Source organism: Orbicella franksi, chromosome 9 (assembly GCF_964199315.1).
Source record: "Orbicella franksi chromosome 9, jaOrbFran1.1, whole genome shotgun sequence".
In the NCBI taxonomy this organism is placed as follows: domain Eukaryota; kingdom Metazoa; phylum Cnidaria; class Anthozoa; order Scleractinia; family Merulinidae; genus Orbicella; species Orbicella franksi.
Window position 1 is genome coordinate 26,433,320 of NC_138153.1, and position 21,556 is coordinate 26,454,875.

At 40.8% G+C, this 21,556-nt stretch overlaps 3 protein-coding genes across 6 annotated transcripts in view; all 3 read left to right on the forward strand.

The window, feature by feature from the left end:
• LOC145498184 (uncharacterized) overlaps positions 1–21,556 on the forward strand; it is an 85,854-nt gene that overhangs the window by 38,915 nt on the left and 25,383 nt on the right. The window lies entirely within an intron of this gene.
• The window catches only part of LOC145498162 (uncharacterized), a 99,383-nt gene continuing 80,670 nt past the window's right edge, over positions 2,844–21,556 (forward strand). The window contains exon 1 of the mRNA XM_081478047.1: positions 2,844–3,056. The gene's annotated coding sequence lies outside the window, so the exon portion shown is untranslated. The remainder of the gene's footprint in view (positions 3,057–21,556) is intronic.
• LOC145498165 (uncharacterized) lies at positions 5,743–21,026 on the forward strand. Its single transcript, XM_081478049.1, has 3 exons — positions 5,743–6,370; positions 7,945–8,852; positions 11,815–21,026. Exons 2-3 carry the CDS (start codon positions 8,009–8,011, stop codon positions 16,809–16,811), a joined length of 5,841 nt encoding a protein of 1,946 aa, XP_081334175.1. The 5' UTR covers positions 5,743–6,370; positions 7,945–8,008; the 3' UTR covers positions 16,812–21,026.

Genomic DNA, 21,556 nt, shown 5'->3' on the forward strand with positions numbered 1-21,556 from the left:
TTTCTCCTCGTGTCTGCCTCTAGGTCACGGCGCCACGACTTTCTTGGTCAGCCCCTCTTCCTTTTCCCCTGAGGGTTCCAGGTGAGGGCTTGCCTTGTGATGTTAGATGAGGACTTCCGAAGGGTGTGGCCGATCCACTTCCAGCGTCTTTGAAAGATGTCAACTTCTATAGGCTGCTGTCTCGTTCGTTTCCACAGATCTTGGTTGCTAATGATGTCTGGCCAGCGTATCTTAAGAATCCTTCTGAGGCAGGTGTTAATGAAAGTATGGATTCTTTTCATAGTGGCGACGGTGGGTTTCCAGGTTTCGGCTCCATAGAGCAATACAGGCTTCACGATAGTGTTAAAGATCCCGATTTTAGTGCTGGTGCCGATAAGTGACGATCTCCAGACATTCTTCAGCTGTTGGAAAGCTGCTCTCGCCTTGCCGATGCGAGCTCTTACATCAGCTTCAATTCCCCCGGTGTTATCTACGATGCTGCCTAGGTAAGTGAAGCTCTCCACCTCATCCAGCGCTTCACTTTCCAGCATAATGGGGGTATCTGTGACCGTGTTGACCTTCAGGACTTTACTCTTCCCCCTATGGATCTTAAGGCCCAAACGTGCTGAGGCGTCTGCAACAGCGCTGGTCTTTTCCTGCATCTGATGTCGAGTGTGCGAAGGAAGGGCCAGGTCGTCAGCATAGTCCAGGTCATCCAACTGTTTCCAAAGTGTCCACTGGATGCCATTTCGCCCTTGGGCTGTAGATGTCTTCATTACCCAGTCCATCGTCAGAAGAAATATAACTGGCGCCAGTAGGCATCCTTGCCTCACTCCAGTTCTTACCTCAAAGGCATCAGCGAGTTGCCGTCTATGACCCTGCAGGTCATCCCTTCATACAAGTTTCTGATGATATTGGTTATTTTCTCCGGTATTCCGTAGTGTCTCAGTAGCTTCCAGAGGGTCTGCCGGTCCACCCTGTCAAATGCTTTTTCATAGTCCACAAAGTTGATATAAAGAGGTGAATTCCACTCTAGGGACTGCTCCAGGATGATACGCAGCGTGGCGATTTGGTCGTTGGAAGACCTATTCGTATGGAAACCAGCTTGCTTCTCGCGAAGCTGTGGGTCTATGGCATCTTTCGTCCTGTTCAGCAAGACTCGATTAAACACCTTTCCCAGAATGGACAGCAGTGTTATACCTCTGTAATTGGAGCAGGAGCTGAGATCACCTTTTTTTCGGGAGCTTGATGAGGTAACCCTCCTTCCACTCTGTTGGTACCCGCTCCTCTTCCCAGATCTTATTGAAAAGAGGGTAGAGAAGCTCCACGTTTGTCCTGATGTCGACCTTCAGTGCCTCTGCTGGGATGTTGTCAGGTCCCGCAGCCTTGCCATTCCCATTTCTCAGCTGCTTGATAGCGTTTAGAATCTCCTCCTTTGTGGGTGCGCTACAGTCAATGGGTAGGTCGCTGTCGGCTGGCTGTATGTCCGGAGGGTCTGGGGGAGCAGATCGGTTGAGCAGCTCCTCAAAATGCTCCACCCATCTCTTCTTCTGCCCCTCTAAATCAGATATTGGTTGCCCATCCTTATCTTTCACCGGTCTCTCTGGCTTGCTATATTTTCCCAATAGGTTCCTTATGGTACCATAAAGGTCCCGCATATTTCCATGATCAGCTGCTTCTTCAGCCTCTGCTGCCAGCGACTCCAGATAGTTGCGTTTGTCTGCCTTAAGGCTCCTTTTGACACTCCCGTTAACCCCTTTGTACTCCTCTTGCGCCTTAACTTTTGCAATCAATCTGATCACACAACATGCAAAGTTCTACTTGATAGATCTTAATATATACAGAGCAATTTTATTCAAACTAAATCGGAGAGTCGTTCGATTTTGTTCCGCTGGATAACAGCAGACTATTAGAACTTGCGCGCTTTATTTCCAGCTCTTGGAATACGATGGAACATTAGAACAAACATTTTTTTAGTGTATATCTACTTGCGTTCTGATGTAGCAAATGCCGTTCTCTTATTGGCTACTCTACTCACTATCTATTCTTCGGTAGATAGTGAGTAGAATGATAGTTGACTTGGGCTGCGCCCTCGTCAACTATCACGCGATACAAATCTCACGCTCATAATCTAATTTTAGAAGTCTGCATAAAGTGGTGACAGTTGCTTGTATTGCGAAACGCCATTAATGTCGTGTTGCAGGGTAAAAGGCAGAGCTTTGTCTATTTTGCTAAGAAAAGTGCATCAAGGATTAGAAAAATCTTGTCACGACTGAACACAAGAGATAATGATCCTGATCACGTTTTCCAGCTGAACAACAATTATAAAAATTTGTATTCAAGTAACTGGGACTTGTTTAATTCTTTCCGCTGCATTTCACGGTACCAGAGCGCGACTCACTTAACTGAGACGTTAAACATGTCGCACCGATAAGATCAAGAGGGGGTCCTTTAATTATGTAACATTCAGCTATATTCACTTAATCCCTACGAAGATTCGTTCAGTACATAAAAGTTCTCTCGTTTAGACTTCATTTTGCATTCAGCATCATTAATCGGGGTGGGAAAAGAGACGTCAGTATCAGTTTCACAAGGTGATGATCGACTTAATGACAAAACAGAAAACAAACTGAATTAGATTGACATCACTTACATAACTTGTTTTTATAAAACTTGTTTTCTTTCAACCCAAATTTTCGACGTCCCGTTTGATTTTCAGTGCTGTTTTGCAATGAAGAATATTTTCTTCACCTTTAGTTTAGGCTCACTTTACATATCTAAAGAATTCAGTGCCATCTACACTTTATCACGTAATCTTGTGGTCTATTTAGACTAACTACTAATTCAGTCTACGAGAATGACTCTTTGACATTTATAATTATATTCTCGGATGTGTTAGGCGTTTATCATGTCACAGAATTTAATTCCTAGAGAGAGACTGACTAGAAAGGTTATTCAATAGGAATAATTCAACAGAATTGCTTTTAAAGTTCGGTCAGCTGTTTCATTTAACCAAAATCGTGCACAGAGTTCTTGTTTCTACAAGGAATATCATCGAAATATCCAGAATCCTGAAGGTAAGTGAAAGAGCTGTAACTTGCTGTTTACAAGGTGTTCCAAGCGGAACCACAGACTATATATTGTTTTTCGCTCGCTCAATCCAGGGCTAAAACCTTTTTAATATATAATTTTTCTCTTCCAAGGGTTTCATTTAACCAGACAACATGAAAAGTTTGATTTAATACCGGGCAATTTTATTCAAACTTAATCGCAGAGTCATTCGATTTTGCTCCGCATGATAACAGCAGAATAATAGAACTTGCTCGCTTTATTTCGAGCTCTTGGAATACAATCGAAATAAGAACTAACAGTTTTTAGTATAAATCTACTTGCGTTCTGTCAAAAATGCCGTCCTCTTATTGGCTAGCCTACTCACTATCTATTATGTAGTAGATAGTGAGTAGCCTAGCAGTGTGCGATTGTTAACAAAATGGCGGACGCATCTTTGCATTTACGAAGTGTCTGTGAAAAGAATTTAAATAATATTTAAACAAGTAGCAGATTTATACTAAAACAATGAGATTATTTGCTCTCGATTTCTATGCGTGATAGTCGAATTGGGCTGCGCCTTCGTCAGCTATCACGCATTAGAAATCACAAATTCATATATGTTCTAATATTATTGTTAAAATACCATATAAAGCATCCATGGATGAGGACGCCTGCAAGACCGTGTTGCGAAACTGAGCAAAGACAATCTGCTGCATTAAAATCAATCCATTATCTTCTGCAGTAATGTTAAGAAGTCTAAGCTCTTTTTGATACTTTTTATTTTGAGTGATCTGCAATTAATTCGATACAAAACCAACAATTTTAGATGTCTTTGTTATTCATAAAGTTATGACAGTTGCTCGTATTTCGAAACGCCATTAATTAAGGGTACTATATTGTAATTATGTTGCATGGTAAAATACAGAGCTTTGTCTATTTTGCCGGGAAAAGTGCATTAAGAACATGAAAAATCTTGCCAGGACTGAAAAACGATTTTGGAAATTTGATTACAACTAAGAACTTTTGTAGCCCTACATGTATTTAGCCTGGGGCCCCACGCTGATTTGAATCTTTTCTTATGAAAACAGCATTCGAGGTATTGTGGTCACTCTTTGTGATTTTTCTTAAAAAAGCACCATCCATCCATCCATGATTTCAAAGAACGTTTTACCCGAGTTTGAAATTTTCATAAGCTTAAGAAGGTATCCACCACAAGTTCGAGTAACAAGCGCACAAGAACTTTGTACCAAGATTATTTACATGGTATTGCAAACTGTGCCATCTTCTCAAAAGAAATCATTTCCACTAAAACAACACCAAATGTCGAAAATAAATTTTAAAGTTTATATGAAAGTACTGTCGAAACTACTGTTGAAATGAAACTGATGATGAAATTTTACCTCTGTTTGCACAATTTCTCTGAACTTTGAAATTTATTTTGTCGAGTTCACATGGGAAATTGTATTTTGTGTTGTCTCAGACAACTGTTTTAGAAAATGCAAAAAGGACTCAGTGTAACATACTTAAAGTTACTATGGTACAAGGTTTTGTTCATTAAAAATTTAACCAAAATCGTGCACAGAGTTCTTGTTTCTGCAAGGAATCTCATCGAAATATCCAGAATACTGAAGGTAAGTGAAAGTGTTGTAATTTGTTGTTTACAACGTATTTGAAGCGGAACAACAGACTGAAGTTTTTCGCTCGCTCAATTCAGTGACCAAAACCAGAAGCGTATCACCTCATAGCTTCTGCAAAAACCTATTGGAATATATGCTTTCTTCCAAGTGTTCAATCTGATCAGAAAACATGAAAAGTTCGTATTAGTAGATCTTAATACTGAGCAATATTATTCAAAATTAATCGCAGAGTCTTTCGATTTTGCTCCGCTGGATAACAGCAGAATAATGCAACTCGCTCCCTTTATTTCCAATCGAGCATTAGAGCTAACAGTTTTTAATATATCTCAGTGCTACTGTTCCATCACGAATGCCGTTCTCTTATTGGCTACGCTACTCACTATCTATGCTATTGTAGACTCTGAGTAGCCTAGCAGTGTGCGGTTGTTAACAAAATGGCGGCCACATCTTTGCGTTTTCGAAGTGTCTGCTACTTTAGCTAAGTTTTAAACGAATATATAGTAGATTTATACTAGCCAATTAAATCATTCGCTCCCAATTTCTATGCGTGACAGCTGACTCGATTGGGCTATATCACGCGATAGAAATCTCTAGCTCATAATCTATACTAATAATTTTAGAAGTCTATGTTTTGCATAAAGTTATCACAGTTGCTTGTATTGCGGAAACCCATTAACATCGTGTTGCAGGGTAAAAGACAGCTTTATCTTTTTTGCTAAGAAAAGTGCATCAAGGACCAGAAAAATCTTGTCACGATTGAGCACAAGAGATTATGATCCTGATCATATTTTCTTTCTGAAAACAATTTTAAAACTTTATATACAAGTAAACAGTAAGGCTTTGCACTGCATTCCACGGTACTGGAGCATGACTTACTTAACTGAGGCGTCAAATCTGTCGCACATCGAGGGGTCCTTTAAATATATAACATTCAGCTATATTCAGTTAATCCCTATGAAGATTCGTTCAGTACATAACAGTTCTCTCGTTTAGACTTAATTTTGCATTCAGCATCATTGATCGGGGTGGGAAAAGAGACGTCAGTATAGTTTCACAAGGTGATGACCGACTTGCATGGCAAGAAAGAAAACAAACTGAATTCTTACATAAGATAACTTGGTCTTATCAACTGGGTTGACCATGTGAATTGGCCACCGTAAAGAGATTGAAAGCTTTCGAATCTCTTTACGGTGGCCAGTTCACATTATTAACCCAGTTGATAAGACCTAATTATCTTGTTATACTCTCCACCGACGCAGCACCACAGTTTCTCTGAATTCTTACATAAATTATTTTTATAAAACTTGTTTTCTCTCAACCCAAACTTTTTACGTCACGTTTGGTTTTCATTGTTGTTTTTGCAATGAAGAATGTTTTCTTCACCTCAGTTTAGACTTTTATTGCCAGGAAAGAAATTCATTGCCAGGTACACTTTATCACGTAGTCTTGTGGATCTATTTAGACAAACTACGGCTGCCTCATTCAGTCTACGAGAACTTTGACCCTTACAATTATATTCTCGGATGCGTTAGGCGTTTGTCATGCCACGGGATTTAATTCCCAGAAAGAGACTGACTAGAAAGGTTATTCAGTAGGAATAATTCAACAGACTTGCCTTAAACGTTCGGTTTCATTTGACCAAAATCGTGCACAGAGTTCATGTTTCTGCAAGGAATATCATCGAAATATCCAGAATACTGAAGGTGAGTAAAAGAGTTGTAATTAACTTGTTGTTTCCAAGTTATTCGAAGCGGAACCAGAGCCGGACTACATAAAGTTTTTCGCTTGCTCAATTCTGTGGCTAAAACCTATTGGATTATAAGCTTTTTCTCTTCCAAGGGTTCTATCTGATCAGACAACATGATAAGTTCGATTTAATACCGGAGCAATTTTATTCGAACTTAATCGCAGAATCATTCGGTTTTGCTCCGCTTGATAACAGCAGAACAATAGAACTCGCTCGCTTTATTTCTAGCTTTTGGAATACAATCGAAATAAAAATTAACAGTTTCTGGTTTAAACCTACTTGCGTTCTATCACAAATGCCGTTCTCTTATTGGCTACCCAACTCATTATCTATTATGTGTTAGATAGTGAGTAGCCTAGCAGTGTGAGATTGTTAACAAAATTGCGGCCGCATCTTTGCGTTTTCGAAGTGTCTGTGAAAAGAATTTAGATAAGTTTTAAACAAGTAGCAGATTTATACTAAAACAATGAGCTTATTTGCTCTCGATTTGTATGCGTGATAGTTGACTTGGGCTGCGCCCTTGTGAGCTATCATGCGATAGAAATCACAAATCCATATATGTTCTAATCATTAACTACTATAAGCACTCATGGATGAAAACGCCCGCAAGACCGTGTTGCGAAACTGAACAAAGACAATCTGCCGCATCAAAATCAATCCATTATCTTCTGCAGTAATGTTAAGAAGTCTAAGCTCTTTTTGATGCTTTTTATTTCGATCATGAATTATCTGCAATTAACGCGATACTGAAACCGACGATTTTAGATGTCTTTGTTATGCATAAAGTTATGACAGTTGCTGGTATTTCGAAACGCCATTAATTAAGGGTACTGTATTGTAATTATGTTGCATGGTAAAAGACAGAGCTTTCATTATTTTGCTGGGAAAAATGCATCAAGAACAAGAAAAATCTCGCCATGATTTGAATCTTTTCTTATGAAAACAGCATTCAAGCTATTGTGGTCACACTTTGTGATTTTTCCTAAAAAAACCATCCATCCATGACTTCAAAGAGCGTTTTACCCGAGTTTGATTTTTTATAAGCTTAAGGAAGAATCAACCACAAGTTCGAGTAACAAGTGGACAAAAACTTTGTACCGAGATTATTTACGTTGTATTGCAAACTTCTGTGCCATCTTCTCAAATGAAATCATTTCTACTAAACAATACCAAATGTCGAAAACAAATTTTAAAGTTCATATGAAAGTATTGTCGAAACTACTGTTCAAATGAAACTGATGATGAAATTTTACCTGTGTTTGCACAATTTCTCTGAACTTTGAAATTTATTTTCTCCAGTTCACATCGGAAATTGTATTTGGTGTTGTCTCAGACAACTGTTTATATCTTTAGCTTTCAGAAAATGCAAAAGGACTGTAATATACTTAAAGTTACTATGGTACCAGGTTTTGTCCATTAAAAACTGAAATTGCTCGATTTCCTATCAGATTTCGTCTTTATTTTTCAGTTTTTCAATCGTCACCAAGGCCACCTTTCGATAATAACTGTTCTCTATTGTTCCTTCAACAGAGACAGTATTGTCGTCCTGACAATATAAACACTTTCAACTTGGATTAGTTTATTGCTATCAGTAATGGCTCTACAGCCGTTTACGAACGAACAGTTAAACTATTTCAAGTTTGCTTTTGTTGTGCTGAATGAGTTCCCCAAGGTTCTTCGACAAGCTTTTAAACACATATGGGACAATACCTTTGCACATCTCCCTGGTTACCAGCCGTGGGATGACTCCATTGCTGTGCGAAACATGTTCCTTGCTACAGAGGGTGGTAAGACCAAAGTACCCACACACTTCCCTTACGAAGAATGGGATTGTAGCGCCTTGTTCCAGGCCACTATCTACGCGAAGTCCTTCGCTCTACCAGACATGGCAGGTCATCACAGGACACTCAGTGATTTGTACTTGAAGCACCGTAAACCGCCTCATGGAACCTTTCATTCTTCCGTGGTCAGCCCGGGCGGAAATAAAGCTGAAACGTTTGCAATGGCGATTGATCAGCTGCGACTCCTAAGAAATGCATTTTGTCACTCTTTCAACTCCGAGATTGACAAAAAGACATTTAGACAATACATTCAACACACCAAAGACGCCATCAAGGCTCTTGGAGTCACGACTGACCCTATTGATGCCGTTGGAAGTTTGACCGAGTCGGACTTTCCCACAGGAAAAGTTTGCAAGTTAAAAGATGACATCACAAAGGAGTTGCTAACAGAAATCACATTTCTCAAGGAAAATGTGGAGGATGAACTAATGGGTATGAGGTCAGATTTTGCTCAGTCGAGGCAGGAACGACAAGAAGACTCCATAGAGCTGAGAAAGACCATTGAAAAGGCAACTGCAAACCAAGCCGAAATGACGAATGAGAAAATTGCCGAGATGAATCAAAAGTTTGAAGACCTAATCAAGACTCAGCGACCAGGTAAGTAAGCAGCACTCCAGAGTTTTTACTTCAAATGATAATCCTTTGATAAACATCGCTGGGTGCCGACTGAGGATTTGTAAGAGTGTAGACAAAACCTGGACCCCCCTTCTGGACCCCTCAATTTTTTCGGTGAAGAAAAAAAATAATTGCGTTCGACAAAACGCAGTTCTAATCGTGTAATGCATAAAAATTCGAGATCTGTGTATCTATCTATCTATCGGGGGACACCAATCTGGCCTCCCCCCCCCCCCAAAAAAAAGATTCTTCAGGCGCGAATGACGTTATGTCTATGTTCGTCCATGTGTTTCTTTCGAGTGTTGCGCAATATTGCGGACTTTCGAGTGTGGAGGAAGCACAGTATTGTGGACTGTAGCGAATACTGAAGTTGTTTATTTAAAGTTCGAAGTCAGTGTTAATGGCATTTAAAAACCTTGTAGACATGTCTTCACGAAATGAGAACAAACCCTCTCATATGCACGTGATTTGCGATCAAATCATTTGTTTTTGCCCCTGCTGAAGGAAGACCAATTTCACGCCTACCTAGCAGCTCAGGCACAAAATGCTTTCCCTAGAATTTTTTTTTTATCATACCAAGCCATCTTTGCGATCAATGTATTTGTTTTCGCCCCTGCTGAATGGAGACCAATGAATTTCTGGCCTACCTAACAGCTCAGGCACAAAATACTGTCCCTAGATTTTTTTTTTTTTTTTTTTTTTAACATACCAACCTACCAAAACTCGAACACACTCTTTAATCTACGATTACTACTAGTAATAAATTAAAATTATACAAAATACGTGGGCTATATACCAGCGCTTCTTTTGCACTTTAGCTTCCTTCGATTCAGCGTTCAGCTCGAAAGAAGGTGTTCTCCTTCACGCAACGCATCTCCAAGTTTTCGTTTAGTATTTCAGAGGGGAATCAGGAATTTTTCAGCGATCAGCCACTCGGACAATTTCTGCAAAACTTGTCATTTCCAAGTTGCATGGACCCCCGCCATTTTGTTTTCCGCCATCTTGGTGTTTCCGCTGACCAGTACCAACGAGGGGCGTTACACGAGACGCGACGATGGAGGATGGTGAGTTAAGATTTGCATTTGGAATAAAACTAAATGCATTCGTTTATGCTGTTTTTTTTTTGTCTTTTTGCTTACGTTGTGCCTATTACCATCGTAGTTTTAACAATACTTAAAATCACACTGTAATTAAGGCACTGAAAACTTACACGCTGTGAGAGACCCTGCTCCACTAACCCTGCTTTCACATCCCAAATGCCCAGAACATAGGACGGTTACAATGACCTCTCTTAAGTTTTAGCTGGATTATAACTGCACATGTAACCTCACCATCCATCTTTCGAAGGTGAAGTTCATAATCTGGTTTCCAACATCATTTTTCTAGGCCGTTTTCCCACAAAGGTCTTACACTTTTTTGCGATTGAAACACCAGAACCATTTTTTGCACTTGGCCGCTAGCAACGCCCCTCGATTGTACTGGTCAGCGGAAAAAACCAAGATGGCGGAAAACAAAATGGCGGAAGTCCATGCAACTTGGAAATGACAAGTTTTGCAGAAATTGTCCGAGTGGCTGATCGCTGAAAAATTCCTGATTCCCCTCTGAAATACTAAACGAAAACTTGGAGATGCGTTGCGTGAAGGAGAACACCTTCTTTCGAGCTGAACGCGGAATCGAAGGGAACTAAAGTGCGAAAGAAGCGGTGGTATGTAGCACACGTATTTTGTATAACTTTAATTTATTATCATTTTTTTCACCGAAAAAATTGAGGGGTACAGAAGGGGGTCCAGAAGGGGCTCCAGAAGGGGGTCCAGAAGGGGGGGTCTAGAAGGGGGTGTCCAGAAGGGGGGTCCATGTTTTGTCTACACCCGATTTGTAAGAGTAGAGGCACGCTAAAATAGGACGCTACTATTTTTGCCGTTTCGGTGAGTAACCGTCAACTATAGCTACCCATGTATAAAAGGAAGAAGTTTTCGTTATCAAGTAGTGAAACTAAAATTATAATGTTTCAGCCGTCTATATGGTTAGCGGAAAAGAAATCTCAACATAGGAGTGACTTCTCAGCTGTAGATTGCTCGCATTATCAAACCCCTAGAACGAGATGGGCCGGTTAATTAAAAGAGGACTAACAATATTCAGACGGAGTTTCATGGTCTCACAGATCCTGGGGAAAGGGGTGGTTGAGCCCTCACTCTATCACATTAGAGCTATCACACTGAAACCTGAGGATTTATAGCTCGTTCAAGCTATTTCCTTTGAAGTCCACAACATGGAACTATGACGTCATACGACAAAGAAATGCGTCAGTTTTTCTGAACAGACGCCATGTTGGATTTTCTGATGTTTATTTTAAAAGCTTTAGAAAACCACTAAGACTAGCTAAAACGTAGTCAAAATCCAGAACAACGCTAGTGTAAGAATGTTTCAATTTATTTTCATTTAAAACAGGAAAATTCAAACTACAAGATCCTTGAGCGATGATAAGTCAAACCAATTTGTTCCCAAATAAATTTTAGGAGTTCGTTACTTCAATGCTTTTAAAGTTACAAGCGGCCAAAGCTGGGGATGTCCTCAAAAGTTAAGCTAGTGCAGGGTTAACGAAAACTTTGAATTGTTTCATAAAATATCAACAATGACTTGCACAAGACATTTATTGTCTCCTTATTAAAAATTGGTGGGAAAAAATCGACTTTAAACAAAAAGAATCAACAAAAAATGCTTTTTTTTCTAATCCCGCTCTAGCAATAATTAGCTTTCGAAAAAACCTTTGGCCTGAAGGAAAAGTATGTTATATAATATTTGTTTTGGTATATTCTATCTCTTGAATAGCAATGTTTTACTATCCTCCAGTGCATTTATTTGTTTATTCATCCATCCATCCATCCATCTGCCCGTTCGTTCGTTCGTTCATTTAATTATTATTTGTTGGTTAATTGATTTACAGGACTTAAAACAATTCTACCGAGATCAAATCTTCCTCCAAAGGTTCCCCACTTCATTGGCCGTGAGGAAGAATGTGACAAGATTGTTGGTCACACGACTTCCGAATCCACCCGACTCGTCTCCGTCTGGGGTTCGCCAGGGTTCGGAAAAACGTCCGTTGCCATCGCAGTGGGTCATCATCTTCAAGCACTTGAGCTGCCCGTCTTCTTTCTCTCATTACGTGGGCTTAAGTCAAAAAGCGATTTAACGTCCAAATTTCTTAGTCTGTTCCGACAGGCTGGGACACTTGAAACTGATAAGTTGCAGGATTTATCAGCTGGCGATGAGCTTTGCTTAGTTTTTGACAGACTATCGGATCGCTGTGTTATAATCCTGGATAATGCCGATGACCTGTTTGAATGTGGTGGGCCAAACGTAAAGGAGGAGGTTTTTAACCTCATTGGAGAAATCCTCAATCGCAGTGACAAAGTCAACTTTCTTTTAACCACAAGAGAATCTTTGTCCTTTTTGAACTTACATTTTCAGGGACACAAGTCTGTCAGAATAAGAGAACTAGACAAGTTGTCATGTCAAACCCTAGCTCGAGAATTGCTCCCAGGAGCGAGCTCTTCTGATTTGACAAAAGTTTCACAAATCTGTGGGCAGGTTCCCTTAGCAATAAAATTACTGTGTTCCTCCATTTCTGACGATTTTACTCCGGCGAGTCAGTATCTTCAATTCATCGAGTGCACAGAAAACATAGTGGAAATGCTGGACAACCCAGAATATCCAAGCAATTCGAGATTGAGATCTCTCTTCGAGTCGTCTTTCCAAAGACTCTCTACACAAGACCAAGAGGCACTGGTATCTTTGTGTATTCTTCCTCCGCATTTTGATTTAAAGATTTCTGCAGCTGTTTTGGGGATAACCAGAACAACTGAAGCAGAGAAGGTGTTGCGAAGACTTCAGAGAAAATCTCTCATTGATTGTTCTTCAGAATTAAGCAAATTTTCTATTCATAAACTAATTCAGTCGTTTGCAAGAGAAAAGGGAGAAGCTGACATGAAAGAAACAGTTCTCATCTCAAAATCTCGCTTCCATGCATTTTACATTGCCCTGTTCGAGGAACTAAATGAGAATTTCCTTTCCGGACATTCCATGTCTGCGTTCATTGAGTTCTATGAAGTGAAAGAAAACATTGTTCAAAGTCTAATTGATGGTTGTTTGGATTCAAAACCAGCCGACAGAGTTTTCGATGTTTTGGCGAAAGCAGAGCTGTTTCTTGACACTCTCTTTTGGAATGACGGATCTACGTTTTACAAAATTCTCGATTCAGCAATAAGGGAGGCTCATCAGACAGGGAAACATGTTTTCTACCGGCGCCTGCTTAATTCCAAGGCATTTGGTCAGGTGACCTGGGGCGCAAGAGGAAACACAAAGAAGTTGCTTTCTGAGGCTGAGGCTGTTCAAGTGCCAACTTCTTCCCATTGTGATGGAGAGAAAGGAAAACACTTTTGCTACTATGGACTCCATCAGCTTGTTATCGGAAAGACAGAGGATGGAGTGAAAGTTTTAGAAGAAGCACTTTCTTCCATGAACACAAGTCCGGAGCACATCATTTTGAAGCTTATTATTTTTCAAATTTTTGCAATCTATTACCAAAGCAAAAATGATTCAGTGACCTCATCCAACTTTTATCTAAAAGCACTTAAGGAATGCAGAGATGCCAGCGACACTTGTTTACTGGTGATACCTATGCCAGAGCCAGCAATAAAGAAAGTTGGTGAACGCTGCATCATTCCGACAAACAAAGCAAACCCTTCGGTAAACCAGCCTCTGAAAGTTATCATTATCCTTCTCGTGAGCAAAGCAGTCAAACTCTTCTCTACCTCAGACACCAATCAAATGTTTGGCAACGTGTTGCTTACCATACTAAACGACTGTAAATCAACACTCAACAACACTAAAACTGGTTGGTACAACTTTCATCGCAATGTCGTTAGTGTGCTCGAGTTACTTGGTAGGGACAGAGACGCTTTAACGCTTACAGAGGAAAGGATTAGCTTTCATCAAAAAGCACTGCAACAAAGTGTTGAAAGGGAAAAAAACAACAGAGAAATTCAAGAACAGCACGAGGAGGCACTAGCTCAGAACTATTGTGACCTAGGCGACATTCAATACCATAGAAGCAACTACACAGAAGCTATTACGTCGTACACACGTGCTCTTGATATCAGAATTAAATTGTTTGGTGAAGAACATCCCAACACCGCTGACGGCTACCATAAAATAGGAGCTACACAGCATTGCCTGAGTGATTACACCGCCGCCCTTAAGTCAAAAAAGCGTGCTCTTGATATCAGAATGAAATTGTTTGGTGAAGAACATCCCGACACCGCTGACAGCTACCATAAAATAGGAGCTACACAGCATTGCCTGAGTGATTACACCGCCGCCCTTGAGTCAAAAAAGCGTGCTCTTGATATCAGAATTAAATTGTTTGGTGAAGAACATCCCAACACCGCTGACAGCTACCATTCACTAGGAGTTACACAGCATTCCCTGAGTGATTACACCGCCGCCCTTGTGTCAAAGAAGCGTGCTCTTGATATCACAATTAAATTGTTTGGTGAAGAACATCCCAACACCGCTGACAGCTACCATTCAGTAGGAGTTACACAGCATTCCCTGAGTCATTACACCGCCGCTCTTGAGTCAGCCAAGCGTGCTCTTGATATCAGAATTAAATTGTTTGGTGAAGAACATCCCAACACCGCTGACAGCTACCATTTAGTAGGAGTTACACAGCATTCCCTGAGTGATTACACCGCCGCTCTTGAGTCAGCCAAGCGTGCTCTTGATATCAGAATTAAATTGTTTGGTGAAGAACATCCCAACACCGCAGACAGCTACCATGAAATAGGAGCTGCACAGCATTCCCTGAGTGATTACACCGCCGCCCTTGAGTCAAAGAAGCGTGCTCTTGATATCAGAATTAAATTGTTTGGTGAAGAACATCCCAAGACCGCTGACAGCTACCATGCACTAGGAGTTACACAGCATTCCCTGAGTGATTACACCGCCGCTCTTGAGTCAGCCAAGCGTGCTCTTGATATCAGAATTAAATTGTTTGGTGAAGAACATCCCAACACCGCTGACAGCTACCATAATATAGGAGCTAAACAGCATTCCCTGAGTGATTACACCGCCGCCCTTGAGTCAAAGAAGCGTCCTCTTGATATCAGAATTAAATTGTTTGGTGAAGAACATCTCAACACCGCTGACAGCTACCATTTAGTAGGAGTTACACAGCATTCCCTGAATGATTACACCGCCGCTCTTGAGTCAGCCAAGCGTGCTCTTGATACCAGAATTAAATTGTTTGGTGAAGAACATCCCAACACCGCTGACAGCTACCATGAAATAGGAGTTACACAGCATTCCCTGAGTGATTACACCGCCGCCCTTGAGTCAAAGAAGCGTGCTCTTGATATCAGAATTAAATTGTTTGGTGAAGAACATCCCAAGACCGCTGACAGCTACCATGCACTAGGAGTTACACAGCATTCCCTGAGTGATTATACCGCCGCTCTTGAGTCAGCCAAGCGTGCTCTTGATATCAGAATTAAATTGTTTGGTGAAGAACATCCCAACACCGCTGACAGCTACCATAATATAGGAGCTGCACAGCATTCCCTGAGTGATTACACCGCCGCCCTTGAGTCAAAGAAGCGTGCTCTTGATATCAGAATTAAATTGTTTGGTGAAGAACATCCCAACACCGCTGACAGCTACCATGAAATAGGAGTTACACAGCATTCCCTGAGTGATTACACCGCCGCCCTTGAGTCAAAGAAGCGTGCTCTTGATATCACAATTAAATTGTTTGGTGAAGAACATCCCAAGACCGCTGACAGCTACCATGCACTAGGAGTTACACAGCATTCCCTGAGTGATTACACCGCCGCCCTTGAGTCAGCGAAGCGTGCTCTTGATATCAGAATTAAATTGTTTGGTGAAGAACATCCAATGACCGCTGCCAGCTACCATTCAGTAGGAGTTACACAGCATTCCCTGAGTGATTACACCGCCGCCCTTGAGTCAGCGAAGCGTGCTCTTGATATCAGAATTAAATTGTTTGGTGAAGAACATCCAATGACCGCCGCCAGCTACCATTCAGTAGGAGTTACACAGCATTCCCTGAGTGATTACACCGCCGCTCTTGAGTCAGCCAAGCGTGCTCTTGATATCAGAATTAAATTATTTGGTAAAGAACATCCCAAGACCGCTGACAGCTACCATAATATAGGAGCTAGACAGCATTCCCTGAGTGATTACACCGCCGCTTTTGAGTCAGCCAAGCGTGCTCTTGATATCAGAATGAAATTGTTTGGTAAAGAACATCCCAAGACCGCTGACAGCTACCATAATATAGGAACTACACAGCATTCCCTGAGTGATTACACCGCCGCCCTTGAGTCAAAAAAGCGTGCTCTTGATATCACAATTAAATTGTTTGGTGAAGAACATCCCAACACCGCTGACAGCTACCATGCACTAGGAGTTACACAGCATTCCCTGAGTGATTACACCGCCGCCCTTGAGTCAGCCAAGCGTGCTCTTGATATCACAATTAAATTGTTTGGTGAAGAACATCCCAAGACCGCTGACAGCTACCATGCACTAGGAGTTACACAGCATTCCCTGAGTGATTACACCGCCGCTCTTGAGTCAGCGAAGCGTGCTCTTGATATCAGAATTAAATTGTTTGGTGAAGAACATCCCAACACCGCAGACAGCTACCATAATATAGGAGCTACACAGCATTCCCTGAGTGATTATACCGCCGCCCTTGAGTCAAAGAAGCGTGCTCTTGATATCACAATTAAATTGTTTGGTGAAGAACATCTCAAGACCGCTGACAGCTACCATGCACTAGGAGTTACACAGCATTCCCTGAGTGATTACACCGCCGCTCTTGAGTCAGCCAAGCGTGCTCTTGATATCAGAATTAAATGATTTGGTGAAGAGCATCCAATGACCGCTGACAGCTACAAATCAGTACGTGTTTTAAGTTTCTAACTTGTTCTCTCAAACATCCCTGATTAAGGATGTAACTGGTTTTTTTACAGAGGAGCTGTTTTCTGCGTGCACGGTGTACATACGAGGTATCGGTAGTGACTTGAGATCGAGTAGATTAGCCGCCATGTTGGCTTAGGAATAGTGGGCGGTGAAGGAGGAAGGGAAAAATTTTCTTTGTTCTTCCCCTCCCCATTACTCCAGCTCTTACCCCTCTTGTGGCCTAACCCCAACTACCACGTCACTCTTTTGTCTCTATCCAAGCCTCTTCCGGGTTTGAATTGAAGTTGGTGGTTGCTTGATCAAAGTGCGCCTGTTAACGTTATCCCTAGGAATCCAGCATATTAAATGTATCGGTCATCGCCAGATATTGCGCATAGTTACAGCAAATAACATTTTCCTACTTTTAAGACTCGAAAATATGCCCTTGAAACCTCAAACACAATATACATTTAGATATTAGGCCGTTCGATCCGAAGCCCATAGGCTTGTGTTTAGATTGAGTCTTAAGTCCTAAATCCCCACTGAGATTTCTTTTGTATTATATTTGTCATAGTTTGTTCCAAAGTTTGCCGGTAATGCCCACTCGACAACTGCAGAATTTGTTATTGTTATTCCAGTTCGCTATCGTGTTTTGAGTCGTTAACGTTAGATGGTCACCTTGTGTATTTTAGGGTTAGCTAGAAACTTCTTATAAAAGGGAACTTAACCACGCGCGTTTTTGACACGAGGACGGCAACCGGAAGAGAAGATTTCGCATGCTAGGACCGTATTGTCTCCCAGAGTTTTTATACTACTCATCTCTAATGAAGACAAGATACTTAGCACTGTGAATATGGTTGTGTGAGGACAAGTTAAAAGTAAAAGTAGCTCACTTCCGGTTACCGTCCGCGTCTCAAAAACGCGCGTGCTTAAGTTCCCAAAACACAGGAGTCTTCTGCAAATATAAGCCTGACTAGTTAGATAACGGTAAATTCCTTCTGATGAAAAGAACTCCGTCATTTTTTCTAGTCAACAAAGGCAAAGAAATCATGATTAATCAGGAGAAAATTGGCGAGAATTTTAAGAAGCCAGAACAGTTTGTTATGAGAAAATTATACCCAGATCTTATTTACACCGGTCTTTTCTTAGTCTTCAGAAGAAATATAATAGGAACACGAAAAAAACTCGCTTTTGGGCGAAAAGTACTGAAAGTTAAAATTTTCAAGTCGGGTTGTTTCTATGGAAACCGGTCAAGCCAATACTTGTATATTGGTGATTACGATTTAGGATTCATTAGTGTTTGATAAATAAGGAATAAGACGTGGACGCGCGTAGATATGGAATTTATCTCCGAATGTTCGACGCGAGATCTCACGAGTGAGCGCAGCTAACAAGTGAGATAAAGTTGAACACGAGAAGAGAAATTTCACATTTACAAGCAACCTTGTATTACAATAACGACGTTTTTGACGATTTTCCGAAGTTTTTCGACTACTTACCGAAGATTTACAGACTCTCCAAAAGTTAACCGAAGGCTACACGAACGTTTCCGAGCATTTCCCGAAGATTACCGGATTTACAAAGACTTCCGGCTAAGATGTTTCAATTAAACACCAACAACTTTAAGTGCAGTTTGAAGGGTTAAACATGATATCAAACGTCAATATTATTTCATCGATATGATCAACTGAAATTATCGTAATTTTACACGTGTTCAATAACAGCTTTTCTCAGGGCTTGTAATCGATGTGAAACACCGCAGACCAGATTTCTTTACTGAGGCGATCATAGAAACCAGAGAAGCGGCGAGATCAAAGGTAGCTGCCAGCCCCCCTGCCCCAGACATACTAATTGATTCACACTTAAATCGGAAAACTAAGTAGAATTTATAGCTAAAAACATCAAAAAAAGTATTAGCGCTTTACGTAAGTTATATTAAAGCATCGTGTTGATTTAAAGTGTTGTGCTTTCAAAATGATTTAAGGATATTGAATTTACCCTACGAAAATATCAAATCTCAAGGTCTTGTTGAAAGAGAGGTAACATTTCATTAACAATGCATCTTTAACCTCAGTGTTAAGGGCCTTTTGCATAGCTCTGTATAGTGGCTAGTTTTCACTAGCGCCTAAGCAGAAAGAACATACGCAGATGAAGTAGGGTGCTGTTAACTGCCATTTGTTGGGAAATTTTCCTAACAAAAGGTTCTAATTACATTGCTGCCACATTTCTCTGACTTTAATGGTAGAAAATCAACCGTGTTAGATTAAATTTTCCTTGGTTGAAAATTTCAATTTTTTCTGACTCAAGATAAAAATTCCTTGACTTTTCCCTGACCTGAAGAATTTTTTCCCCTGACCATTTCCTGACCTGTGACAACACTGTAATTATCAACATCTTACTGCCTTTGCATATGTGATAGTAAGCTGCTGACAGCCAGTTTCTTCTCTTACGCCTCGTCCACACCACGCCGGAGACATTGGAAACTAGCGTTTTCACTATGAAAACGCATCAAATGCTTTTCGTCCACACTACGCCGGAGAAATTTGAAAACGCATTAATCACCGGTCATTTTGTTTTTGTGTTTGAGGAAAACTCGGGCAGAGAAATCACGTGATTATCGTGACGCCATCGTTTTCGAAAAGCTCCATTTTAAGATGTTTCATGTCCACACAAACGAAAAGCCGACGTTCTCAAATTTTCCCCGATTTGAAGAGCGTTTTTGAAAAGCTCCGTTTCCGGGACAGATTAGTGTGGACAGTAGGCCTAACCGATACCGTGTTTTCAAATTCCTCCGGTGAAATGTGGACTCGGCCCTAGGTCTGTAAGACAAGTGTTTATCAGTTTCGTCTCACCCCTTTGAGACTAAAGCGTGTCGCCTTTTAATCCCTGCTGAATTCCAAGAGAAAAACAAACTGCCTGTAGTCTAATGTGCTAGCCTGAGTGAAAGCCACCCTTTAGAAAGAGCATTGTACACAGAAATTAACTAAATGTAGATACTAGTAAACACTCCAATTACTAATTTAGAGAAAATTGCTATCATTTTATTCACTGCATTATAAATGCAATATATTATTGCTTGTTGAGTATATTATATTTCTCTTCTTAGAATATTTCTACTAGTATTGCTCAAGACGACTGCACATCAGTCTCCAAGCGTTAAGCATTATTACGTATTAAAGTTGTCTCCTGGACAGGTTTTCATGTGACTGTAATTGGTTAAAAACTCTCCGTGCAATTTATGCAACCGCCCCTAACCAATCAGAGCGGAGACTATATTCTCAAAGCCAATCAGGAGCGTTGAAAACTCAGTAAATGAGTTCACGTGACTTTTCCAACTCTCGTCACCGACTGCTCCTGACTTTCCCGCGCTTTTCGGTGATTGCCGAGTTCCGATTGGCTGGTTAGATATTTGCAGGCGCTGTGATCCGTTCTGATAATTTTGAATTTAAAAGCTTTACAACAGTCATTAGAAAATCACTATTTTTAAAGTAAATATTACAACAAACATTTACAATTATAATGTACAGCTCGATATAAATTGGAATGGAGATTTGGCTAGCTACCGGGGTCTGTCACCGCGTGTGCAAAAACGTTACAAAAGAATCCAAATTGAGAAAACAGACCTTGTGTTTTTATTGTCTTTCTTCCCGTTTTGTGGTTATCTTTTATCCATTTTACGCTGCAACTGAAAGAATCCGGCTGCTTTCACAAACCTTATTCAGCCTCGGCACCCCACTCGATAATAAGTACGCCTAAAGAATGGTATTCTGCCATGTTTTCCTTGTAAAAGTACTGAAGCAACGAATTTAATAATTGAGTTTCAAAATATTGCGACGCAATGAGTTCTTGCCTTGGCATAACTTGGTTATTGTCCACAATTTTTTTTACCGAGATGACCAATCTCTCCATTCTCATAAACTGTGCCTGGCTGGATTTGGGAACTGATCGCTTCTGGGTGGTCAAAGTTCATCTTTGACTTTTATCCCGGATCCCCGGGGGGTGGCGGACAAAGTTCATTTGGTATACTAAAAGTCTGTGTCTGTCCCAACTAATTGCAAAAAGGAATCCACGAGGACACTTCGTGACTTCGTACACTCCCCACGCAATTTCTTCAGGATAAAGTCGACCCTCTGCTGTGCGTTTAGGTTTGTCTCAAAGGTCCTTTCCGGACACGAGGCGTTGCGTGACATTGATAAGTTGGATTGTGTTATGTTACTTTTGACGTTAGTTTAGATAAGAGTGATACAACAAGACAACATCCCCTGATTGGTGTCGTAACATATATTGATATCGCAGATGCGAAAAGCGTGACCTTACTCCTTTAACAAGAACACGACACAATGCCGTGCCTGTATTGCAACGATAAACTGGGAAGAGACCATCCTTGAAAATCGGCTTTTCCCAGTTACGTGACATCACAATTGAGCAAAGAGTATTCATCTGTACCGAGTCTTGAATAAACCGCCCATTCTGGCGTCACCGTCACTGTTGATGACAAAGGATCATGTTAAAAAAGAAGTCAGCGAAATGAACGAGTGACCAGCAAAATGTGTTTCCTCAAAACGCGCACGAAATTTTCGCGGTTTGCGCGGGTTTCTCCTGAATTGCGCATAGAGGTCTGGGAGGAAAGAAAAGAGCGCGAAATACTTAATGGATTCTCTTAGACTGCGAGCAGTCTCTTTTTTGCTCAAAAATCCGCGGGG

Excerpts from the sequence above, each read along its gene's own strand:
- LOC145498165 (XM_081478049.1), top strand. The coding sequence starts at position 8,009 with ATGGCTCTACAGCCGTTTACGAACGAACAGTTAAACTATTTCAAGTTT. Across the intron at positions 8,853-11,814 it reads AATCAAGACTCAGCGACCAG|GACTTAAAACAATTCTACCG; the intron begins GTAAGTAAGCAG and ends ATTGATTTACAG.